This window comes from Gorilla gorilla, chromosome 1 (assembly GCF_029281585.2).
Source record: "Gorilla gorilla gorilla isolate KB3781 chromosome 1, NHGRI_mGorGor1-v2.1_pri, whole genome shotgun sequence".
In the NCBI taxonomy this organism is placed as follows: domain Eukaryota; kingdom Metazoa; phylum Chordata; class Mammalia; order Primates; family Hominidae; genus Gorilla; species Gorilla gorilla.
Window position 1 is genome coordinate 176,345,160 of NC_073224.2, and position 24,143 is coordinate 176,369,302.

Below are 24,143 nucleotides of genomic sequence, written 5' to 3' on the forward strand. Positions count from 1 at the left end.
GGTTGTACAGCTTAGAGCTTAAGAGCCTGGACTCTGGGATCAGAGTGTCTGGGTTCAAATCCCAGCTTTGCCAATCATTGGCTGTATAATAATTTTGGGAAAGTTATTTAAACTCTCTGTGCCTCAGTCTCTTCCATCTGCAAAATGAGGGTAGTAATGCTAACTACTTAACAGGATTGATGTAAGGATTAAATGAGTTAATAGCTATGAAGTACTGAGAATAGTCCCTGGCAGATATGTTATAAATGTTTATATTATGATTATCACCTGCAGTTTACAGATACATTGGAATGTTGGTGTTCTGAGGTAAAGACATTTGCCCAAACTTACATGGCTAGGAAAAGTGGGAATTGGGATTCAGAGCTGTTATCTTTATACTATGACAAGCTAGCTGACAAACTGATTAAAAAAACAAACAAACAGGCCAGGTCTGGTGGCTCACACCTGTAATTTCAGTACTTTGGGAGGCTGAGGCAGACAGATCACATGAGGTCATGAGTTTGAGACCAGCCCAGCCAACATGGTGAGACCCTGTCTCTACTAAAAAAAAAAAAATATATATATATATATATATATATATATATATGTATACACACACACACACAGACACAGACACACACATGCATACACAAAGATTTGCCAGGCCTGGTGGCGGGCGCCTGTAATCCCAGCTACTCAGGAGGCTGAGGCAGGAGAATCGCTTGAACTTCGGAGGCGGAGGTTACAGTGAGCTGAGATTGCACCACTGCACTCCAGCCTGGGCAACAGGGCAAGACTCCGTCTCAAAAAAAAAAAGAAAACAAAAAACCCACCACCAACAACAAACAACAGGAGAAGCCAGTTACATGTGTTTACAGTGACATTTTATATAACTACCAAGAACACACATCTCTGAAATGCTGAGAGAGTATTTTCATCAAGGATGGTAATAATCCCAATACAGTACATGCCCCAGAGGTCATAACACTGTAGAATAAATGTGTCCTATGAGGCATCACCTGTTAAGCAGGTTACTGACACACCACAGAATGAGGTCAAAGCAGCCAGGGCTGTGAGGGATATAGAAACGAAAGCATTAGAGGAGCAGCCAAAAGACCTGGAGAAAAGTAGTCTACTTCCTGAGAAGCTCCTCTTACCCAATGCCCTCCTCACATGCCCCATTAACCAGCCAGCCCAGGCCTCTCGTTTCCCTAATGTGACATCCATTTTTAAGCCTTCATGCCTTTGCCACAGCCACCGACTCCATGAGAATGACCATTGCTTGATTTTTCATCACTCTAGATATTTCTTTCATAAGAACTGAGTTGGATGCCACTTCTTCCAGGAAACCTTTCTTTATACCTAGTCAAATTATGCCTTCTTCCAACCCCAAAGAGAATACTTGAAATTCCAACTCTCATTTTGTTGGCCTGGCAGGAGTTAGTTTTTTAGGGATTTTTTGTTTTTTTGAGACGGAGTCTCGCTCTGTCGCCCAGGCTGGGGGACAGTGGCGTGATCTCCGCTCACTACAACTTCCGCCTTCCAGATTCAAGCTAGTCTCTTGCCTCAGCATCCTGAGTAGCTGCGATTACAGGCATGTGCCACCACACCCGACTAATTTTTTGTATTTCTATAGAGACTTTTATAGAGATGGGGTTTCACCATGTTGGTCAGGCTGGTCTTGAACTCCCAACCCCATGATCCACCTGCCTTGGCCTCTCAAAATGTTGGGATTACAGGTGTGAGCCACCGCGCCCGACCCTGGGGTTAGTTTTTTACCCACTTCGTCTCCCCAAACATTGCACATTCTTTGAAGAAAGTAATCCGCCCAGTTCCTGCCTATTCCCCAGGCATGCATTTTGCAGGTATGAAATACACATCTGTTGAATGGTTTAAAATGACAGAATCGCTTTTGTCTGAGTAAGGAAGTAGATCCATTCTATGGGAGTCCAGAGGCCAGCTAGGACCCAAGGGGAGAAGTTTCAAGGATGGAAGGTTTTAGTTCACCAGGAGAAGACTTTCTGTGGTTTGCAGTGTCACAGGAATCCCCGAATTGCATCACTAAAAGGGTTCAGTCGCAGGCAGAAAGGCTTCTCCAACCAGGCAGATGTATGTGTATAGGTTTCAGGGATTCTCATATACCTACATGTCTGAGAAAACCTCGTGGTTCTGGTTCACAGCGATGGCTGCCCTCTCTGCGGACCTGACCACACAACCCACGGAGGAAGAAGAGAGGGCTATACACACCTGTTGTTCCTGAATTTAATCCTCAGCTTGCTCTTGCCCTCTTCTAAGAAAAGGAGCATGTGGGGGCAGGTGAGTGGAGGTGTGGGGCTCAGGAGTATGTTTATCACATCTCCCAAATGACCGTCCTCTCAGAAATACATGGGGGCGTGCAGCAAGAATGTAAGGTGTCTTCTGACGGGGAGGGAGAGTCCACAACAGCAGCTGCATGTTACTCAGAACCTGATGCTTAATGTGGAAACACTGACCTTCACACGAGCTTACCACGAGGAGTGTCTCTACTATTTTTGCTACATACAATTAGATTTTTATCTGTGTGAATATTGCTCTGGTTGCAAAATAACTCTATTTAAAAACCATCAGAGAGACTTGAGAAAAGGCTTGTTGAAGCATCATGATACACACAGAAGAGGGCAACTTCCTATCCTCAAGAGATGGGAATTGAAAAGAAATGATTGTATACCTCCATGCATAGCATCAATACGGATCTTCAGTCGGTTTGGCCCAGAAAGTAGTTCTTTCAGTGCACTGAAATCAAAGATGCTTCTCAGCATTGTAGCATAAGCTTCTACCGAATCCACAATTTCCACTGTGAGAACAAGAACATTAAAAGATGGAAGGATTAAACACATTTAGAAATATTATATTCTGATGTGACTATATTGCTGTAAACCTGCTATTGCTATTTTAAAAGGACAATTATTGAACAGCTCCAATAATACAGCTGTTAAGTGATATCCAATACTATCTAATACTACCAATCCTTATCCAATACTAACAATTTTCCTGAGAGGTAAATGTTATTAGTCCTATTTGATAGATGAGGAAACTCAATGTGTGAAGGGTTAAGAAACTTGCCCACACAGCTTGGATGAGGCACACAGGGGATTTTCAACAGAGGTTGTATAAATTCTGCTATGCCACCACAGTGCTCCCCCATTCGTCATCTTGAGAGGTGTGTTTTGGTGTTATAGAGAGAAGAAAATGTAATTCCCCACTTTTCTTTCCTTTTCTTTTTCCAAGTCCATTGTCATCAAGACTTAATGGTACTAAGTGGAAAATGAAATTTTTTAATGAATCACTTTTCACAGGTGCTGCTTAAGGAATAAAACAAAAATAAAACTTATATAAATATAAGAACTTAGTATTGTTGTTCTTGTTGGATATTCAGGGCTTCTGAACATTTTCAAAACTGCTGGATATTCAGGGGTTCTGAACATTTTCAAAATATGAAGAATTTAAGAAACTCTCTACTGGTATCTTCTGAACCTCAAGAATGTCTTCGAGATGATCAAAGTGTCACTTTATCTTTGTTAGGATGCAATTGTCAGCTCTCCCTGAGTAGGTTCAAACAAAAAAATGCAATCCATCCTTTAGCCAGGAACTAAATGACTAATAAAATGCATTCCATAAAGTTGCAATCCAGAAGAAAGAAAACATGTTAGGGCAAAGTCAAAATGCAAGTTCATTGCCAATCACCTCATCCTCATTTTATTAATCTGAATACTTTTATAAATATTTATTCTGTCAATTATTACAATAATTCAACAACAACATGTTAGCCACAGCTGCCTATGTAGGGAGTTGCAATTTGGTCCCCCCAAAATAGTCTGATTGATTTTACTGAACGAGGAAAACTAAAATGGAAAGTGTAGTCTTGCAAATCATTCAAACCTGAGTTGAAATCCTGGTTTTGCGATTCACTGACTGTGACCTTGAGCCTGTTACTTAATCTCTCTCAGCCTTTGTTTCCTCATCTGTAATAGTGAATGCTGACAGTGCTGCCCTGACAGATCTACTGTGAGAATAAAATGGATTAACGTGTGTAAAGACCTTGGCATGTAGCAAGAGGTCAATAAAAGTTAACTAGGTCAATAAAAGTTAACTATGAATGTAATCCTGCAGGTCTTCTAGTCAAGGCATGAAAACTGAGGCCTAGAGTGCTGGAAATGACTTACCCGATGTCACGCAGCTGATCCCTGGCAGGGCCCAGGGAGCCCAGGTCTCTTCTGGACTCCCAAACCTAATTCCAGACTTGTTAATTAACTAACACTTGCAAAGCTTACAGAGCACTCACGGAAATCTTTCCAAAGCTGAAGACCCTCTACTAAAACGTTGAAAGGAAAATCGCTCAACTTGGAAATAGGAGTGGGCAGAAAGAGGAGGAAAGTAAACATGCCTGTGAAGGGTTTGAACTTATTTTCCAAGTCAAACTGCTGCTTTCCCAGAACACCAAGGTCTACTTTCAGGTCAGGGCAAACTGCATATTCTTCAATTGTCTTGCTGATTTGGAAAATTTTATCAGTTATTGCTTCTGGAGCAGGACCTGGAAACCAAACAGCAAACAGTGGGTCACTTCGTGCAGCTCACATGGAAATACAAAGAATCCAAAGCTCATCAGTTCCTCTTCACTAGCACATCTACCATTTCATCATTCAGTCAGCAAAGTAGCAGAATTTTTCTAAAAGAAAATATCATGTTAAGGAAGATTTGCGCATGGCTCTTCATATTCAGGTATAGTCAAATGAGAAGCATTTCACTGTCACTGAAATGAAGCAAAGAGCACCTCCCTACCCCCTGCAAAGGATCAGAACCAAAACCCTGGTCTCCCAAGGCTCCAGGTATTGGTTTGTCCTACTGAATGTAAACTTACCTGTCCTCAAAATGACAGCAAACTCACCTCCATTAGAAATATTGAATTTGATTCCAAAATCTCCATTGGGGCCCCCTGGGTTGTGACTGGCTGTCAGAATGATCCCACCAATGGCTTTGATTTTTCTAATGATGCAGGATACAGCAGGGGTGGAGAGGATTCCATTCTGTCCAATAACCAAGCGACCGATCTAGGAGAAGAAATCCAGAACACACTCTTTAACATCAATACATCCAGAGTCACAGCTCAGAAACAACACCAAGACAACAGGCAGATGGACAAAAAAATAATAGTAATAATCTGTTGGACAAGAAAAGATTTTATTTAATAAAAATCTACAGCTTGGATGTCTCCACCATATTACTGAAGTAGAATCAGCAATGTTGAACAAATTCCTTCAGATGGTTTTCGGGACTTTGTAGTTTTAGAAGTGTGTGGTCTGTGTGCGCTGTAAGGCTCCAGCATGAAAACACAGCATATTAAAAAGAGCCTTTCCAGATTGGGGTCACAATTTGGATGCATTGAAAGAATATGAGAAAACCCACATTTTTATCCAATTCAATCATACTTTCAATCCACAACGGGAGAAAACAAAAGGTTTAGCTAATTAAAGGGATTCTACCCAAAGAGAAGGCTTTTTTAAAGTAAAAAGGGCAAATTTTATATCACGATTATTGAAAAATGACTCATCAATTTATCTTTCCAGTCAAGTTTGGCTTTTTCATATAGTGGGTTTCCTCAAAGCAAGACACACCTACTTCTGTTACAGTGTACCTGGGTTACCTCCTGGGCCTAAGACAAGAATGCTGGAGTTATTCCTGAGTAAACCAGTCAGAACGACCTACATGAAAGGGCGACAGATGGGACTTCTGTTGCATTCTTAACTTACCTTCCCATATCTCTTACAGATGGTATCAGTACTGCTCCTAAATCTTTTCTGCTAAAATGACAGTAATTTATATCTGTTTCAACATGACTCAAGTTGGAAAAGAAGGTTGAGGTGCTGTCAGTTCCTCTTAAAAAAACAGGGATTTTTTTACATTTTCCATTTGTTATTTCTTTTTGCTTCACCCAAGATAAATATGATTGAAGAAACAACTTGATGGTGGAAGATGTGTTTCTAATGTTGAAAATGTCCATGAGATACCTGGATTCCCTGGGGAGAGTTTCTCTGGGACTGTTGGCTCTGCCACCCTTCCATAGCCCATTGAAAACCGTCAACCACTCCACTACCAACCACCTCCCAGGGAGCAGCTGGTTCCCTTCAGTTACCTCTTGGCTCTCATATGTCAATCGCCGAACAATTTTTGTTGTAGCTCCCCTAATATATTGGTTATATCCTGCCTTCCCCAGGAAATGGTAACCACCAGGGTGGATGCTGTCAGTAGGCTGCTTTTTAGACTACAGGAACCTGCAGATAGTGTGGAATCAATACCGATGATTGTTACTGAGCTACAGAGTGTTTTCAACATCCCATGGTACTTTTGATCCATTCCCACATTTGCTCCTCCCAAGTACCACTGCAAACATGAAGAAGCTGAGGTCCAGAGTTATCATGATCCTGCCCATTCATTCATTCTTGCCTCCATCCAGCAGCAATAATAACAAGCATTAATGGAAAGGTACTATGGCAGACACTGGCGTAGATGACATGACAAGGCCACACAGCACATTAGCGGCCATGGTGGGGGAAAGTATTGAAACGTCCTGACTCAACACAGTGACATTTCACCTTCCAGCAGTTTCCAGGTGTGGTTGTGATGAGAATAAAAGCCTATGTTCAGGCAGTTCCAGAATGTCCATAGGAGGGGTTTAGGGGTGGCTTGTCGAGTTGTATTTACACACCAAGCATACCAATTTTTATATAGATTGTATTTGGTATGGAAGGAGAGGCTGGTGATATCAAGCTACACCACCCATGTCACCCCTTAATTCTACCATTCCTTATGGTGAGATTTGCAATGGTTCCAGGCTGAAGGGATTATGCCAGGGGTAAGAGTAAGAAGGAAAGTTGAGAGATAGAAGCAAGGTAGCTTCTCTCTTGAGCCCAAGAAGAGGTACATCTGGTGGAAGAACTCCCCTTCCAGATCAGGCTCTTTCTTGGGAATCACCCTCAGGAATATTGCTCTTGATCTGATACAGGAGAGACACTGCTCTATTACCCTCCTTCCCTTAAAGATGCCTGGACCACTGCAACAGCTCCTAATTCAATCTCCCCTGCCTCTGTCCCACATGAATCTCTCTTACTCGACCCTGGCTGGATCCATCTGACCTATTCAAACCCATCTAGTTCATCTTTCTAAATCATAATTCTGTGTCCCTTTTCTGACTCCAAAACCCTCCCAGAAATTCCACTTCTAGGTATATACCTGAAGAATTGAAAGCAGGACGCAGACAGACACTTAAACACCAAATTTCACAGCAGTATTACTCACAAAGTCAAAGGGTGGAAAGAACGCTAACGTCTATCATCAAGTGAATGGATAAACAAAATATTGTGTATACATACAGTGGAATATTATTCAGCCTTAGAAGTGTGTGTGTGGGGGTCCTGCCATATGCCACAAGATGGATGAAGCTTGAGGACATTATGCTAAGTGAAATTTGTCATACAGCATTTGTCACGAAAGACAAATGCTGTATGATTCCACTTACATGAGGTATTTAAAGAAGTCAACACCATAGAAACACAAAGTACAATGGTGGTTGCCAGGGGCTCAGAAGACGGAAAGATGGGGAGTTGTTCAATGGACATAGACTTTCAGTTTGGCAAGACGAAAAATTTCTAGAGATATGTTGCACAACAATGTTTTGTTACCATCACTGAACCATACACCTAAATGGTTAAGGCGGTAAATTTTATTACATGTTTTTACCACAACTAAAACTTTTTAAAGAATTTGTCACTGTACTCAAAGATGACATTGCAATCTATAGATATGGATGTGATTGGAAGGACATATATAGGATAATTTTTTTTCTTTTTTTTTTCTCATGTGACTGCCAGGTCATAAGGATAAATATTTTTTAACTTAAAAAAAGGGAATAAAATTCTGACACATTCTACAGCCCGGATAAGGCTGGAAAACATCATGCTAAGTGAAATAAGCCAGATGCAAAAGGACAAGGATTGTCTGATTCTGCTTCTATGAGGTAACTAGAATAGGCAAATTCATCAAGACAGAAAGTAGTACAGAGGTTACCAGAGGCTGGTGGGAGTGGAAATGGGGAATGATTGTGTAACGGGTACAGAGTTTCTGTATGGGATGATTTTTAAAAAAGGCTCTGGAGATGGATAGTGGTGATGGTTGTACAACATTGTGAGTGTAATTAATGCCAGGGAACCATACACTGAAAATGGTTAGAATGGTAAATCTGATATTATGTACATTTTACCTTTCCTGGCTCCCAAGTTAGAGATAACCCCCTCAGCCAGGCACTAAGAGTCCATCCTCAAATGGCCTCCCCTGCCTGCCTTCCTTTCCCACGACTTCCTTCCTTAAAACTCATGCCTCCCCACCAATATGGGTACCTCATTGTTCTCCAAACATCTAATAGTCAAACATGGCAGGGAGTAAACTTTAAATATTCCTTTTAATTGAAAACAGGGCTTGGTATTTTCTTAGGTTATTTAAAAAACAAGTTCCATTTTCTTTGTCCTGTAATCATGCACATGGGTCCTGCTCCTACTTCTCAACTTACCTCTCAGTTTAGAGCTCTGGGGACTGAATGAGATATCAATATTCTAAAAGGGGCCCGTCAATATCTTATTTTGTGCAATAAAACGTCCTTTAAAAGCAGAGAGCTCTATGTAAATAAAAAATGAAGAGAAACTTATAACCCATAAATGCACCAGATAAAGTATGGTAAAGGGAAAAAAAATAAAATGATCTCCATTTAGCTCAGTGGGCTGAAAAGCCCTCCAAGAATCAGCTTATGGGCACAGTGGGTATTAAAGAAAATGAGAAAGGAGCACTGACTTTTGTCAAAATCTGTGGCAATAATTATCCTTCCTTTAGATTTCCTCCCTGCAGTCCCACCCACAATCAAAGGCATGTTAAAACAGTCAGAATGTAGGATATGTTAGAAAGAGAAGAAATCAAACCCTTTAGAATTTCACAGGTTTAAAGTGCATCCGATTGAAGTGCTTTATCCAGTCCACTAATGTTTTAAGCAATTCAGTTGGTTAGCATGACTGTTTTAAATGCAGTGCTATTTTTAATAAGGTGGCTCTCACCTCTAAGCTTACCTTGAAAAGACTTGAAAATATTGCTTGGGCTGCCAACAGCTCTAACAAATAGGCAGCTACCATATTTAGTCAATTATTATCATTTAAATGTATTATTTAGCAAACCTTCAGAGGGCAAATCTGAGAAAGTCTGTAGGGTGTGCCTGAATTACACATTCCTACCACTTCTTCCACATTCTTCAGCTCCACACAAAAATGAAATGGAGCCAAATATATCACAGCAAAGGGGACAGTGTACCAGATCCACTCAACAGTCTAGATATATGTGGAGAAATAATGTTCCATTCGTTCCCTCTCAAAAGATTAAAAGCATCTTAATACTGTTCCCTTTGCAGCTCTCCTCAAAGAAAAAATTTATGGCATGTCACATTTTATCTTAAAAATGTGTATGCTTCATAATAATTTCATATTTGAGTGCTTTATCAGCAACTTTTACATGAGAGGCATTCAGATTCTGAAACTGAGTATCAGGAAAACTCTAATTATAAACAACAGGATCTACAAACACTTTAAAATTTAGTGTGGTGGTACATTTTATTTTGTTTTGCTTTGTTTTAATTTTGCTTCTGCAAACATACCTGCTCAGCGTATTTTGAAAATACACTGAAAATGAATGTCTAACACATTTAGTTGCGATACTACATTTTATCTTGCAAGAATCAGAATCTCTTCCAGAAAAGAAATACAACAGATTTTAAAATTTGCGGGAACTGAAGGACTATGTGCTCCAACTAATTGCTAATCATTATCTAAAACACTAAAAATGTATTTTTGGTCCCACTGAGGAATTTGCAGAGCAAAAACATCAATGTCCTGATGCCCACCTTCCTGGAAACCAGTGGGCTGCACGAATTGTTAGATTGTCAAGATCAATGCTTTCTGGTACAATATTCCTTCTCATTTGCTTAATCCAGCCAACACGGTTTTTCACGATGCAGAGGTTTAGCAGAGCCTCCTCATACTATAGTCTTACAGGAGTTATTATCTCTACCCTGCTGCACAAATTCACCATGCACACGGCTTCTTTGTGTCCAAGGTCATTATAAGCAGGTGCCCCTGTAACAGGTCCTCTCAAAAGGCTCACACCTAACATTTTCCAACCTCCTCCTAGCATTTCTGTGTGACTACCAGATCCATAAACAACAGCATGCCCTGGCTTTTGTTTTCCTGTTTGACAAGTGACTGAACTTCAACAAGAAAGCCATTGAAAGAAAACAAAATCCTCTTCTCTCCACCATTCAGTAGAGCCCTCTTACATAGGACAGGGTGCCCCTTGAAGCTAGTTAGAATGTAGATAAAACAGCTTAAGACCGGGAGTGTGCTTTAAATGTCTAAAAAGCAACAGGTACTTTGTCAAGCAACAGAACACAGCATAATACCTAAGAAGCTGAACTTAACATTCCTGTATCCCAGTGTGGCTAATGTAATTTCTGAAGTATTTTCACAATATACAATCACTGAAGTTACAATGAAACTTAACTGGATGTTAGTAGAATTGAAGTGTATACCACATATAAATCCTTGTACGTTTGTATACTTCTGTAAAATTAAGGTTATTTGGAGAGCCAGAAACATAACAATACTTATCATATACCCACCCCATTGGCAGCTGCCATCTGCACTATTGTTTCTATTGCTGATTTATTAAAGTACCGCCCATCTCCACCAACCACCAGTGATGATCCCTGGCGATCTTTTAGGTCTATGGAAAAGAATATACTCTGGATGAAATTCTCCAGATAGCATGGCTTTTCCTCAAAATAATAGGTTTTCTTCCGTAATCCACTTGTTCCTGGTTTCTGATCGTGGTAGGGAGCTGTAGCAAAAGTCAACAGAGGGAGAGGACCTTCTTCCGTTTTTCTATATGTCTCAGAAATCCATTCTTCAAAATCACTCATGCTTCACTTCCACCGACTGGCTCAGTGAGGGTGTCCAGAAAGCAGTCAAGGGACTCCAAAATAGCTCTGTCCAACCTGAAGCTGCAACAGCGTCGTATGAGTAACTAAAATAGAGGGTTTGCCTGGACGATCACTCTCAATGAGAAAGCTTGGTTAATTCCTTGTTGTTGTTGTCCCTTGTGAACAAGTTAAGGGCCACACACCCACTCACACCCACACACAAAGCAGGTCTTCAAAGTTGTTTTGATGAGGACACTTCTGCCCACTTAACCAAGCCAAATACCCTTCAATTATTTTTGTCTCATTTCCCCGTTAGGGTAGAGATAGCTCCAAGGAGTGCTGCATGGAGCCAACTTCAGCTGTAAACACCAGGTGGCTGACAGGCTCCACTCTCAGAGCCCAGGCAAAGAGGGCAAATGCAGTCCCACGAAGCAGATTTGTGAACAAGACACCCTGGTGTGGCTCTCACTGCTCCTGCCACCCCTTAAACCAGAGCCTCTCTGGGCATTCATCTCTGAGAAGGCCATCTGCAGCTAAAGTTGCCCCATGCCACCTAGCAAGTTAAAGGTCAATCTTAAAATGGAAGTGAGGGAGCTTAAGTTACCCCTGGTTTTCTTACATCACTGTCATTTTGAAACCTAAGAAATTATTTTTACTTCACACATGCAATCTATCAGGAAAAAAATTATCTAACAGATTTATTCATTGGCCACCAAAGATTTAAGAAAACAGTGTTCAGTTCTAGAAGAACAGATACCTCCAAAGTTGCCCTGAATAACCAACAGCTTGATCATTCCTTTGAATACACAAAAAAACGGGCATGAGGATACACCAAGTTCTTAAAAATGTAAGCAAAACACGGAAAAAAATATACATATGTTTTTCTGAGTACACAGGGTTGGATCGAGTTTTTATTTAGAAAAATAATATGAACATGAGATTCGTTTTTAACATTTTCTCAGTTTTAAGCATACTTGACTTTTAATAAAATGTTTTTAGGGAAGCAGTTTAAGTCCTTCGTATTTGAAGAAACTAGGATGTTTAAAAACATTTTACCTAAATAAATTTCATATCCAATTCCCTTTGATCCCTGAGATTTTATTAATGATCTATTTAAATACATACATGTGTGTTCTCGGCCAGGCATGGTGGCTCACACCTGTAATCCCAGCACTTTGGGAGGCCAAAGTGGGCAGATCACCTGAGGTCAGGAGTTCGAGACCAGTCTGTTCAACATGGTGAAACCCTGTCTCTACTAAAAATACAAAAATTAGCCAGGCGTGGTGGCATGCACCCATAGTCACAGCTACTTGGGAGGCTGAGGCAGAAGAATTGCTTGAACCTGGGAGGCTGAGGTTGCAGTGAGCTAAGATCGTGCCATTGTATTCCAGCCTGGACAACAGACCAAGCATGCACTGAGGAATTAAGGTTTTCAAGGGAAAAGTGAATCATCCCTTGAGCAACAAAATCTGAGTCTTTTTATACTAACTTGTCAAGTAGCATCCGAAAGTAGACAGGCACTGGTAGCTGCCAACTGCCCTCTGTCAAGAATGCCGCTGTGTTCCGGGGCTGCTCTGCACAAGACCAGCAGGAATAACAGGCTCATGAGCAGAAAGTAGGCCACTGGCAAGGGAGCCCCTTCAAATGACAAATGGGCCTGGCCCATGTGCAGGAAATACCTCGAGACATAACATTAACACAATTCACAAAACACATCTATTACGTTGAAAACCAGTCAGCCAAAAGATGACTACTTTTTATAGCTTATTTTGGGCTCTTAATTTGTTTTTAAAAGTCAAATTCTTTAGAAATTAATTGAAAAAGCAAGCATGCTTTATTAACAGTTTACATAACCACTGTTTTTCAACGTACTATAAATGATTTTTTAAATTCCTATTTTGTAAGTTCTGTGCCAAGTTTTCCCTGGTTTTATATGGGCTTGTGAATTAGGCTGGCATGTGTGTCTTGACATATCCGATAATAGATCCAGATTTATAAAATATCATTCCAATAATCTTTTCATTGGAATAACAGAGCAGCCAACCACGTAATTGGTAGTTTTCTTAACGAGATCTTGAAATCCCAGGGTAAATTTGGGGGTACTTGGGCACAAGGATATTCCCACATCCCATACCAAAGCCTCTCTGCCCACATAATACACCACACTCCAGCATAGTCTCTGCTGGCAGCCTCCCAGTCTCTCGGTGAAGTTCTTTCTGAGGGCAGAACTATGAGAGCAACATTTTAAGCAACGACACATGCCAGGCATGGTGTTTGTCAATATGCAAAACTATACCAAAAGAACATAATCCTTGCCCTAGAAAAGCTTTCATTCTAAAAATGGGCCTGATCATAATTTTATGAACACTATAGAACTCAACCCCATATAAAAATATTACCAGAAGCAGCAATGTTAGATGGACTGTTAAGTATAGTAAAAAAGAAGAGACATTAAAAACATTAAGCTTCCTAAGACACTCAGACTAAGTGGGGCAGCTATTAAGAAACTCATTTGTTTTAGCTCTCCAGCAAAGGTTGAACTTCATCTTCAGAAACGTTACTGTCGAGCATAGCGAACCCAATTTGGCCTAATGAATTCGCCTGCATTGCCAGTACTCCTTCACAATGACACAAATTACATTTAAACCATATGGGGGATTTAAGGATTACTCCCTTCAGACAAGGAACTTTCATACTGGTCTTGGGTCCAATCAATTTCACAATGGCAGAGTTATGAACCCCTTCGCTCCCAGCCTTGCAAAGACTCCAGCTCCCATTCGCATCAGCAGTGATACCTTCCCAGTAGAGCACAGCAGAAACCGTAGACTTACCAATCCTTTATTCACTCTTTCTTTTCTATGTTTCTTTAAAAAATATTTAATGGACAGTTAATAATGGTGTCCCAGGCCCCATATGAGGGCTGGCCTGAATGGGTTCACCTCTTCACACCAAGAATTCTTTCTTAGTAAATGTCCCAGGAGTGGGCATAAGGGATGAGCCTGATAACCCTATTTCCAGGCATAAGCACTAGAAAGAAAGGCAGAAATTTGGCTTAAAGCAGCAGGGTTAATCAGACACTCCAGCCCAAGGCCCTATGCTTGTGATGGCTGCAGGTGCCTGTTCCAGAGGGCTTGAAGTGTTTGTCCCCAAGAGTGGAAAACGGTTATTCATTTCTCTAGCCACCAGTAACTAAGGAGGTAGTAAATGCTCAGCCCCAGGCAAGGCACTACATTCTAACGGAAAGGGCACAGGTTCAGCAGCCAGATACAACTAGGGCTGAAATCTTTCACTGTAAAATGTATGAGAGGTACAATCTAGAGCAAGTTACTTAACTCATCTGAGCCTATAAAATGGGGATAGCTCTGAAGTTTGTTCAGAAAACTGAAAACAGGTCACATGTGAAAACACCCAGTACTGTGCCTGGTATAAGGTAGATTATCAGTCATTGTCAGCCCCCTTGTCCTTCTGAGCCTCAATTTCTTCATGAAATAATACCTCTCTCCCAAGGTTTTTGCGAAGATTGCCTCAGTGAATGTCTAGGAAAGCCTTTATGAACTGGAAAATGATGTAAAGATACAATTTTTTTCCTCACATTCTGAGTGGGGTTGGAGATAGAAACAAAGGTGGATGGGCCTCTGTTCTCAAAAAAGTTCACATCAGAAAGGAGCCATCATAGCGGGATGGCCTTGGTGCTATCCTGAAGGTGTGTTTACAGAGCTGTGGCTCTGAAGAGGTTGCAGTCACAGGGATGAGACTGGAGAAATAGTTGGGGCAAGTCTATGGAGCCTTGTGAACTGTGCTAAACTTTATTTTGAAAGTGCTGGGGAACTATGGAAATTTGTAAGCAAAAAGAATATAAACCAATATGTTTTTGGAAAGTTGACTGGCTGGCAGCGATACCTTGAATGGCTTGGAGAAATAAGACTGGAAAAAGATTAACCAAGGCTTGCAAAAAGGGTTCCATCCTTAGCTGGGGTGGCTTTGAGGGTCCCAGTCAATGTGATCTTGTCCAGCACTGTTCCTCTGCCAGCTTTCTACACACAACTTCAACTCTGAGTTCTTGGCCCAGTTTGAGCACTGCTTTTGTTTTTTTTGTTTTTTTTTTCCTCTCCTACTGTGAAGATATTCCTTGAACAACCTCTTTCCTCTGACCTCTTTTCCCTACTGTGCTTTCTACTCATCTCCTCTCTTCTCTGAGAACTGTCCCCCAACTATTCCATGAGAGTGAAGGCCTGAGGCCAGGTCTCTACTCCAGGACCCTGACTCCAGGCCATGAGCAAAAGGGGTAGACCCCTGACTAAAGCTTGACCACTCATGTTTTCTCTCCTTGGAATCTAGAATTGGGACTCAAAAGTGTACTAGTCAGATTAGGTTAGCCCTTGAACCAGAAAGACAGGTAAACTTATGAGCTGTGGGGCAAGAACAATTGAGGCATGAGAATATCCACAGAACTGCTGCTGACAGCCTGACAATATGTGAGAGTCCGTGACAGCTATGCAGGATCCAACTCAGGATATTCATACATCTCTAAGAGTTGTGGATCTGATGTACGGGAAGAATCAGAAAAGAATTCGAAATAGTATCAAGCAGAAAATAGGTTAGATGAATCTTCTCATGTAGGTAGGGCTTGCAGATTCATCAGACCTGAGAATCGGGAACAGGGGCCGGGAACACAAGCCACTGGAGAATCCCTTTTGGCGCTGGTATTCTGGACTCGGTGCCTCCACATCCAGACCCTTGGGCGAGCCACACCTCACCCAGCTGGTGTCACCCCAATTCAACTGGAAAGGTAACCCCTCATTACTTGAGGTGAGAGAATGGTTTTTTAAGTAGGCATTTTAAAACATGCTCTCTTAAAATTAAGTGTACAGATGATGAAATATATCACATAGGATACAAATAATAAAATGAACATAGTATTAATATTTTTGGAGTAAGGGGGGGAAAACTAGGTATATTTGGCATTTGAAATACATTTAAGAAATGTGGGATATTAGTTTATCTAAAGATTAGCCTTGTGGTTTCAGTTTATAATTAAGTGCAGGTTGTGTTACTTATTTAGACAGGATTTTAAGTTTAAGGAGGTATGAGAAGAATTTTATGAGAGGAATTTTATCAAAATTATAAACATTAGTGGAACATTCCAGAAAACTTGGACTGTATTATATTTATAAGTTTAAGTCATCACATGCAGACAGTATACTATAGTACTTGAGGGAATGGCCTCTAAGGCCAAAGTGACAGGGTCTGAACCCTTATTCCACCAGTTACTAGTAATATGATCTTGGACAAGTTACTTAACCTCTTTGTGCTTCCATTTCCTCATCTGTCAAGATGGAGATAATGATAGCAGCTCTACTTTACTTGTTGTAGTCAAGTTTGAATGAAGCAATTTACAGATAGTTCTGAAACCAGGGTGGCTATAGTATGCCCTGTACAAAGATCTGCTGTTATTATTTGATTATATGAGAACAACTTGAATACTTAAAAAGTTTTCCTTATTAGACAAGGAATTTTAAAAGAAAACAAATATTTGACTTAAAAATTTGAAATATTCATAGGTGCTTGATTAAATGAGTTTGTAGAAAAAAAAAACACACACTGAGAAACCTAACTTCCATTGACAAATGGGTCAGCAGAGAGAGAGGAAAATGAAACAGATGTGCTGAGACAACCAGGAGATGCTTCCTGGGTTCCTCTTGTTTCAGGGCCTTTTTTTATTCTTTTTTGTGGGGAGGCAGAGTCACTCTGTCTCCCAGGCTGGAGTGCAGTTGTGCAATCTCTGCAACCTCTGCCTGCCAGGTTCAAGCAATTCTCGTGCCTCAGCCTCCTGAGTAGCTGGGATTACAGGTATGTCCCACCATGCCCTGCTAATTTTGGTATTTTTAATAGAGACAGGGTTTGACTGTGTTGGACAGGCTGGTCTCGAACTCCTCACCTCAAGTGATCTGCCCGCCTGGCCTCCCAAAATGTGTCTCAGGGTCTTGAAGTCCATCTGCCCCACCACTGCCTGTGGCTGCAGGAGATGCCCCTCTCTCTGTGTGCAGTCCTTGTGTGTCAGGCCTCATAGGGGCTCACTGAACCCTAATTGGGCTTCTGCTACTTATAGCCGCTTACATCTCCTTACAGGGCTGACCAGGGCTCCGTAGTACCTGGGTCCTGTTTGCCAGCTGTGAGCCAGGCCTCACCTGCTGTCCAGTACAGGCAAGAAAAGGAAGAGAGAACACTTCCTCCCCTTCTCCTTTGAGCTCCCTCAGTCCACAGCAAGGAGACAGGCCGAGTACCATTTTCTGACTAGGGGACCGTGGGCAAGGGATGTAGGCTCTTTGTGCCTCTATTTTCTCATCTTTGAAACAGGGATTGAAAGTAGTAGCTACTGCATAGATTTGTTGTATTAAGAGACAGGAGTTTACAAATGTAAAGAGCTTAGCACCAGCTGGTTCTAGTGCTTTTCAAGCCCTGCCTAAGTATTAGCCTTTAGCACTGCTCTGAATCTGAAAACAAGCAGGCGTGTTTCATACCCAACAATTGGGACGGGCCATCGGCTATGTGCATTTTAGTAGAGTTAGGAAATGTTCTCTAAAGAAAAGGAGAAATTACATTAAAATTGGAAGAAGGTACAAAGTCAGAAGAATTACAAGGGCCAGATGGCTTAGAGCTCTACAGAATCCCATGTTCACAAAGACTCCTGAAGTAGATTTTGAAAATAAAAACAAACATAACAGCTGCCTCAGAGAGTGTACAACCTTTAGCACGCGTCAGTTGGCTGTCCATCTGTTCACCCATCCATCTACCCAATATGTCCTATATAGACCGATGTGTTGTATTCATTTCACCAGGCACTGTACACCTCAGGAAGACTCAAGTTGCCAAGAAACTTTTGGTGCAGAAGGAGAGACAGATAAGCCAACAAATCATTTTAAAATGGAGTAAAAACTACTCATCTGGGAGCCTACAAGAGAGCTATGAGCACTCACAGGGCAGACAAGAAGCCATGGAAGGCATTCCCCATCTGCACAACTGCCATTCTGAACCCATGTGGTTACGTCTGAAAACAATCTCCTCAATTTGAAGATGTGCAAGGCTTAGGAACCCCTTTTCATAAGTAAGGCACATGTGAAGAAGTCTCCTGTTTTATCAGAAATGACCCATATTCAAACATTTTGACCTATAAAAACAGCCATTTATGTGGTTCATATAACATTTTTCTATGTCTTTTATTTCCTTTTTGGAGAATTCTCAAGACAATTTGAATTTCAATCCCTTAAGAATATTCACTTGGCGCTAACAGAAGAACTTTCCCCATTCTAGCTTACCAGGAGCACAATTATTAAAATTCTTTGGTAAAAAGAGAACCAGTTAAGGAATCGCTTTATTTTCAAATCATTCATGGTCATATGTTGCCCTCTTGTGGTGGAAAATCGAAAAACAAGCAAGATTGCCAGCGGCCTCATAAGGGGCAGTGCTTCACTCACCTCTGCCCAGAGCAGCCTTGCACAACTCTATGGGCTCCCTTCACCAAGATCACAAGGGAAATTGTGCCCCTTTAAGTTTTGTGGCAGGCAGTGGTTGGCCCTCCATCAAATAATTAAAATATGGTGGGACTCTGGGGCTTTTAAGAAGAGGAGAGAACTCCTGACCTCAAGTGATCCGCCTGGCCAACATGGCAAAACCCCATCTCTACTAAAAATACAAAATTAGCCAGGCGTGGTGGCAGGGCCTGTAATCCCAGCTACTCAGGAGGCTGAGGCAGGAGAATCGCTGGAACCCGGGAGGCGAAGATTGCAGTGAGTCGAGATCGCGCCATTGCACTCCAGCCTGGGCAACAGAGTAAGGCTCTGTCTCAAAAAAAAAAAAAAGAAGAAGAAGAAGAAGAAGAGGAGAGAAATGGTGAGGTTATTTTCTATCTGTCTCATTATTAAGATCATTTTCAATTGTATGGTCTGGCCATAATAGGATGTCCGGCTGTAAAGGACATGAAAGAAGGTGGCCACAAAGAGGGAACATCCTTTTCTATGGGGTCCTTGTAAGCCAGAGTTTCCATAAAATGGAGAGAGTGAAGCCTCCTTTAAAAGGTTCTGAAAGTAAATGAGGAAAGGTATGTGTGAAATGCTTATCACAATGCCTGGCCATATAGTAGTCACTCAATAAATGTTATCCAAACTACTAAAAACAGAAAGGGTATTGATAAGGACTGATCACATCCTTCTAACACATCCCCTGATCTCGAAAGCAGGTAAGCCTAGGTAGGAGGGCATAGATGCAATGGGTTTATCTGTGGATAAAGACTGATTAAACATCTCCAATGGTCCAGGCACTGGAGGAATGGGACAGGTAGCAGAAGGAGGATTTAAAGAATCAAGTACAGTCCCTGCTGTAACCACTGGGCTCTGGAGTCAAACAGGCCTGAGTCTGAATCCTTGCTTTGCTCGAACCTTCTAGTGGTATATGGCCTTTCTGGCCTTAGTTTCTTTATTTGTAAAATAGTAAGGACAATGATGCCTGCTCAAAGGTAGTAGAAGATAAATTCAGTAGGCCACAATGTGCTGGGTCATGTTTCAAATGCATTACAAGCATTAACTTATTTAATCTTCACAACAACTGTATAGGGGCTTATTATTCTCAGCCCTTATCCTAGGGATAAGGAAAATGGGGGATACAGAGATTATGTCATCTGTCCGAGGTTAGGTAGATTGTGGAGATGGGCTTTGATTTAGTGAACTGTCTGTATATCATTCATTTTACATATAGATTTGATTCAGCCAACCCAAGTTAGAAGGCTTGCTCTAAGAAGACACCAGGTCATACGCAGTCTGTCTCCAGAGCCCAGACACGTAACTATCATGCTACCTTGCCTTGTAATGTAATATGCAGCCAGGTGAACAGCAAATACTCAATAAACAAAAGCTTTTAAAGCATGTGGGTAAATGTGGGCATCTGTGGGAATTCCTGAGATGGGCAGTGGCTCGTGGGGGCAGCAGCAAGGCATTCTCTCTTGGCCTCAATCAAGGCTTCAGTGAGAGCAAGGCTTTAGGGATATAAAAAGTTGGACTTTCACTTAAAAAGTTTAGGAACCCCTAGACTGTAGCGCTACATAACTATTAAAAAGGGTCTTGAGGAATAGAGCACAGTGGAAATCCAGGTTCAAATTCCAACTCTTGATACTTTTTAGTATCTTGGAGATCTTGGGCGAATCACTTAGCTTCTATTTCTGCATCTGTAAAACAGAAGTCTAAATACCAATCAATTAAGAGTTGTTGAAAAGACTATATGAGATCATGTAAAGTGCTCAGCACAGTGAATATCATTACATGTAGGTTTTCATGCAGGCTTAATAACAACTCAGTGGTGTAGGTATTCTCACTATTCCCATTTTACCGATAAGGAAACTGAGGATTAAAGAAGTTACATGAGTTGCTCAAGGACTCACAATAAATTGGAAAGGCAGGCTTCAACACCAGTTTTAAAGCCAAAGCTCATGTTTCTCATCATTGGGCTACGTATGGCTCCTTTGGATGATCAAATTTGTTTAAACTTGAAGAAAATTAAGAGGAAATAGATCCCAAGTGACTCCCAAAGGGCTACTGCCCAAGTGTAAAGTATATGTGCTTTGGTGTCTGTACAAAACCCACCTGCATTTGGTGGACAGAGTATAGATGTCATGGTTGAATGGTGCACTACTCCCGCCCCCTCCAAAAAAAAAAAAAAAAAAAGATACATTGAAGTCTTAACCCAGGTACCTGGGGATGTGACCTTATTTGGAAATAGGGTCTTTGCAGATGTAATCAAGTTACAATGAGAGCATACTGGATTAGGGTGGCCCTAAATTCAATGACAGGATTTAGGAGAGGGAAATTTGGAGACAGAGACAGAAGAGATACATAGGGAAGAATGCCATGTGAAGACAGAGGTAGAGATTGAAGTTACACTGCACCAAGGATTGCTAGCCACCACCAGAAGCTAGGAAGAGGCAAGGAAAGATTCTCCCCTAGAGCCTTCAGAGGGAGCATGGTCCTGCTGTCACCTTGATTTCAGACTTCTAAGCTGCCAGAAGTGCAAGAGAATAAATATCCATTGTTTTAAGCCACACAGTTTGTTACAGCAAATAGCAGCCCTAGGAAACTGCTAAGTGCTTAAAAAAAAAAAAAAAAAGATAAGCCAACTCCTTTTGCAGCAGAGTGGCTGGTCTGAGTGACAGGTACTCTGAGTAGACTATTCCCCTACCCTGCCCCCCAACCCCCTACACCTTTTCTTTGCTTCAGAGTGTTTGGTTTCTAGCATTAAGTAACCCTGCATGGGCCATGGCTCCATATATACAAACAAGCTTCCTCCTTTGCTCAGTGGTATGGAGAGACTGCCTCTCACTCATTTTTAACCTCAGTACCTGGAATGGGGTTGGGCACATACAGATAGTCAATAAATGTGTGAGTGACTAAAATATTTAAGTGAGAGCATCAAACGACCCCTGTAATTAGTGTTTCTGAGCAAGGAGGTGAGTTTTCAGGCAGGAGTCAGGAGTGGTTTCCCTTCCTGAGACCAACCTCAAATAGAAAATTACTCCCCTAATCACAGACAACTTCCCAAAGCACAAGGTGTCTACAACAGAGGGCACTCTGCCTGGAACTGGCATTCCAAGTAGTTGCAATAGTGTGCAACGATTACGAACAGAACTAGAAACTGCAACAGTGAAGGAAGTAGAGCCGGTTAGTCTGCATGGTTGAGGCTGAAAGCTTATAATTGCTTCCCAGGATAACTGCAGGCAGAGTGATGAAGGAGGGGTCTTCGTGGCGCTACTCAACATGAGGTAGAAAAGTGGTGAGTAAGAGTGAAAAAGAGATGAATGCAAGTGAGAAAAAGTGGGTCCCAGCTGACCTAGCATCCCAGCCCCTTTCCTAATATTAGAGCAGTAGGATACAACACAACCACACTGTATGTCAAAATTTTTTTTGCGTCTATAAATGTATAATTTAACTTAGTGAACTATATATCAATCATTCTACGTATGGGTTCAGGCCAGTTGACCCAAGTTAGAGGGCCTGCCCCAGTGAAGACAGTAGGTCACATGCAGATGGTGTCACATGTCACGTAACCTGCTGGTTAAAGAAAGAGAGTCAGAGCAAACTGATAGAGCCTTTTTTTTTTTTTTTTTTTTTTGAGACAGAGTTTCGCTCTTGTTCCCCAGGCTGGAGTGCGATGGTGTGATCTCGGCTCACTGCAACCTCTGCCTCCCAGGTTCAAACGATTCTCCTGCCTCAGCCTCCCAAGTAGCTGGGATTACAGGCACGCGCCACCATGCCCGGCTAATTTTTGTATTTTTAGTAGAGATGGGGCTTCACCATGTTGGCCAGGCTGGTCTCGAACTTCTGACCTAAAGTGATCCACCCACCTTGGCTTCCCAAAGTGCTAGGATTACAGGCCAGGCGTGAGCCACCACGTCCAGCTCCTGATAGCCTTAATACGTTACTGGGCAAATACTTCAACCCAATCCTCCTTACAAATAGCATTTTCTGAGAAGGAGTCTTGCTCTGTTGCCAGGCTGGAGTGCAGTGGTGCAATCTCGGCTCACTGCAACCTCCACCTCCCCTGGTTCAAGTGATTCTCCTGCCTCAGCCTCCCGAATAGCTGGGACTACAGGCATGTGCCACCACACCCAGCTAATTTTTGTATTTTTAGTAAAGACAGGGTTTCACCATGTTGCCCAGGATGGTCTTGATCTCTTGACCTTGTGATCTGCCTGCCTTGGCCTCCCAAAGTGCTGGGATTACAGGTGAGAGCCACTGCGCCCGGCCTACAGATAGCTTTTTAGGTTTTTGATCCTGTCTCCAAAATCCTCCCTTCCCTCAGGGCCATAAGAGAATTCCCAGGCTGGGCCTTAGGATAATTCCCAGACTGGGTCTTATGTTGGCCTGTGTATAAAAGAAAGCCTCAGGGGTTAAGGACCTGTGTGACCTCAGGGGTTAAGGCAGCTGAGTCACCAGAGGCCTCCCTCTTCCCTTCCTGCAATGCTGGAGTTAGGATGAGTCCTACTTTACAGTCTAAGGCTGTGGTTTTACTTTCTACAAGGATCTCCTTGTTTTGCAAGGGCTGCTCCCACTACACAGAATGTCTTCTTCATACCCCCTTGTCTACACTTTTTCCTGGCTTCCTCTTCATCATCCTTCAGGACCTGGCTTAAACACATCTCCCCTGGGAAGCTTCCTCTGACCACCCCTGCGTGTTCCCCTCCCTAGGGCCCCCAATACACCCTAACGAGGCACTTCTCACACTATATTGCAATGCCCGCTTGCAGAGACTGTTTTATGCACAACTGCATGCCCCAAATACACAGCACTGTATTAAGCAATAAGAAAACATTCAGTAAATGTTTCAGGGATGGAAAGCACCCCATCAAATCTTATTCATGGAGGTTTCTGGAGCAAGTGGACCTAATCAACTATTTACCAGAACCGCTATCCTAAAACCGTAAGGGGTAGACCTGGCATACAAACACCAAACACCGTAACCAGTACTTAAGCTACTCAGGATCAATTTTGCTTACTTTGGGGCTGGCTGCTGTGTTCTTTTGAGAAAACTAAGTATCAGGCTGATGACATATTACTGAAAACCTAAAGTTATACAGAACAGTTCTCCCTCCCCCCAGGCTCTGTGCATGAAACACTCTCTGTAAGAAAGACATTTCTGTTCTGAAATTTATAAGCTAATAGGTGTAGAGCATCTTGACAGGTCACTGGCAAATCTGGGAAGAAGAGAAGTTAAAATGAGGGAGTAATGGCCGGGAAACCTTTTGCAAGAAGTTTAAAGTGTCTGTATTTCCCATCAAAACCCCCAACATATTAATTTCACAAATGAGTAAAGAAGCAGCTCAAGCAATTTCCCCAAGATTAAACAGCTAATAACTAGCATGTCCAGGAATCAAACTCAGATCTCACACCAAAGATTATATATACTTTTAACATAAATTTTAACATAACAGATGTAATTTTGATATTCCACTAAGATTCTCAAAATGGCAAAATGCCTGTAACTTTTTTTTAATTATTCTTTAGCACATCTGAATTTTGGACTTTGAGAGAACTAGACGAAACTGTGTGTAGAGATTTGTTTTTGGCAAGAGGCTTAC

The 24,143-nt window shown here is 41.8% G+C and overlaps 1 protein-coding gene across 1 annotated transcript in view; it reads right to left on the reverse strand.

Moving 5' to 3' along the window:
- The window catches only part of PGM1 (phosphoglucomutase 1), a 67,463-nt gene that overhangs the window by 26,033 nt on the left and 17,287 nt on the right, over window positions 1–24,143 (reverse strand). The window contains exons 2-4 of the mRNA XM_004025907.5: window positions 4,904–5,066; window positions 4,403–4,549; window positions 2,687–2,812 (exon numbers count right to left, since the gene is read on the reverse strand). Of these exons, the coding sequence (XP_004025956.3) occupies window positions 2,687–2,812; window positions 4,403–4,549; window positions 4,904–5,066 (436 nt within the window). The remainder of the gene's footprint in view (window positions 1–2,686; window positions 2,813–4,402; window positions 4,550–4,903; window positions 5,067–24,143) is intronic.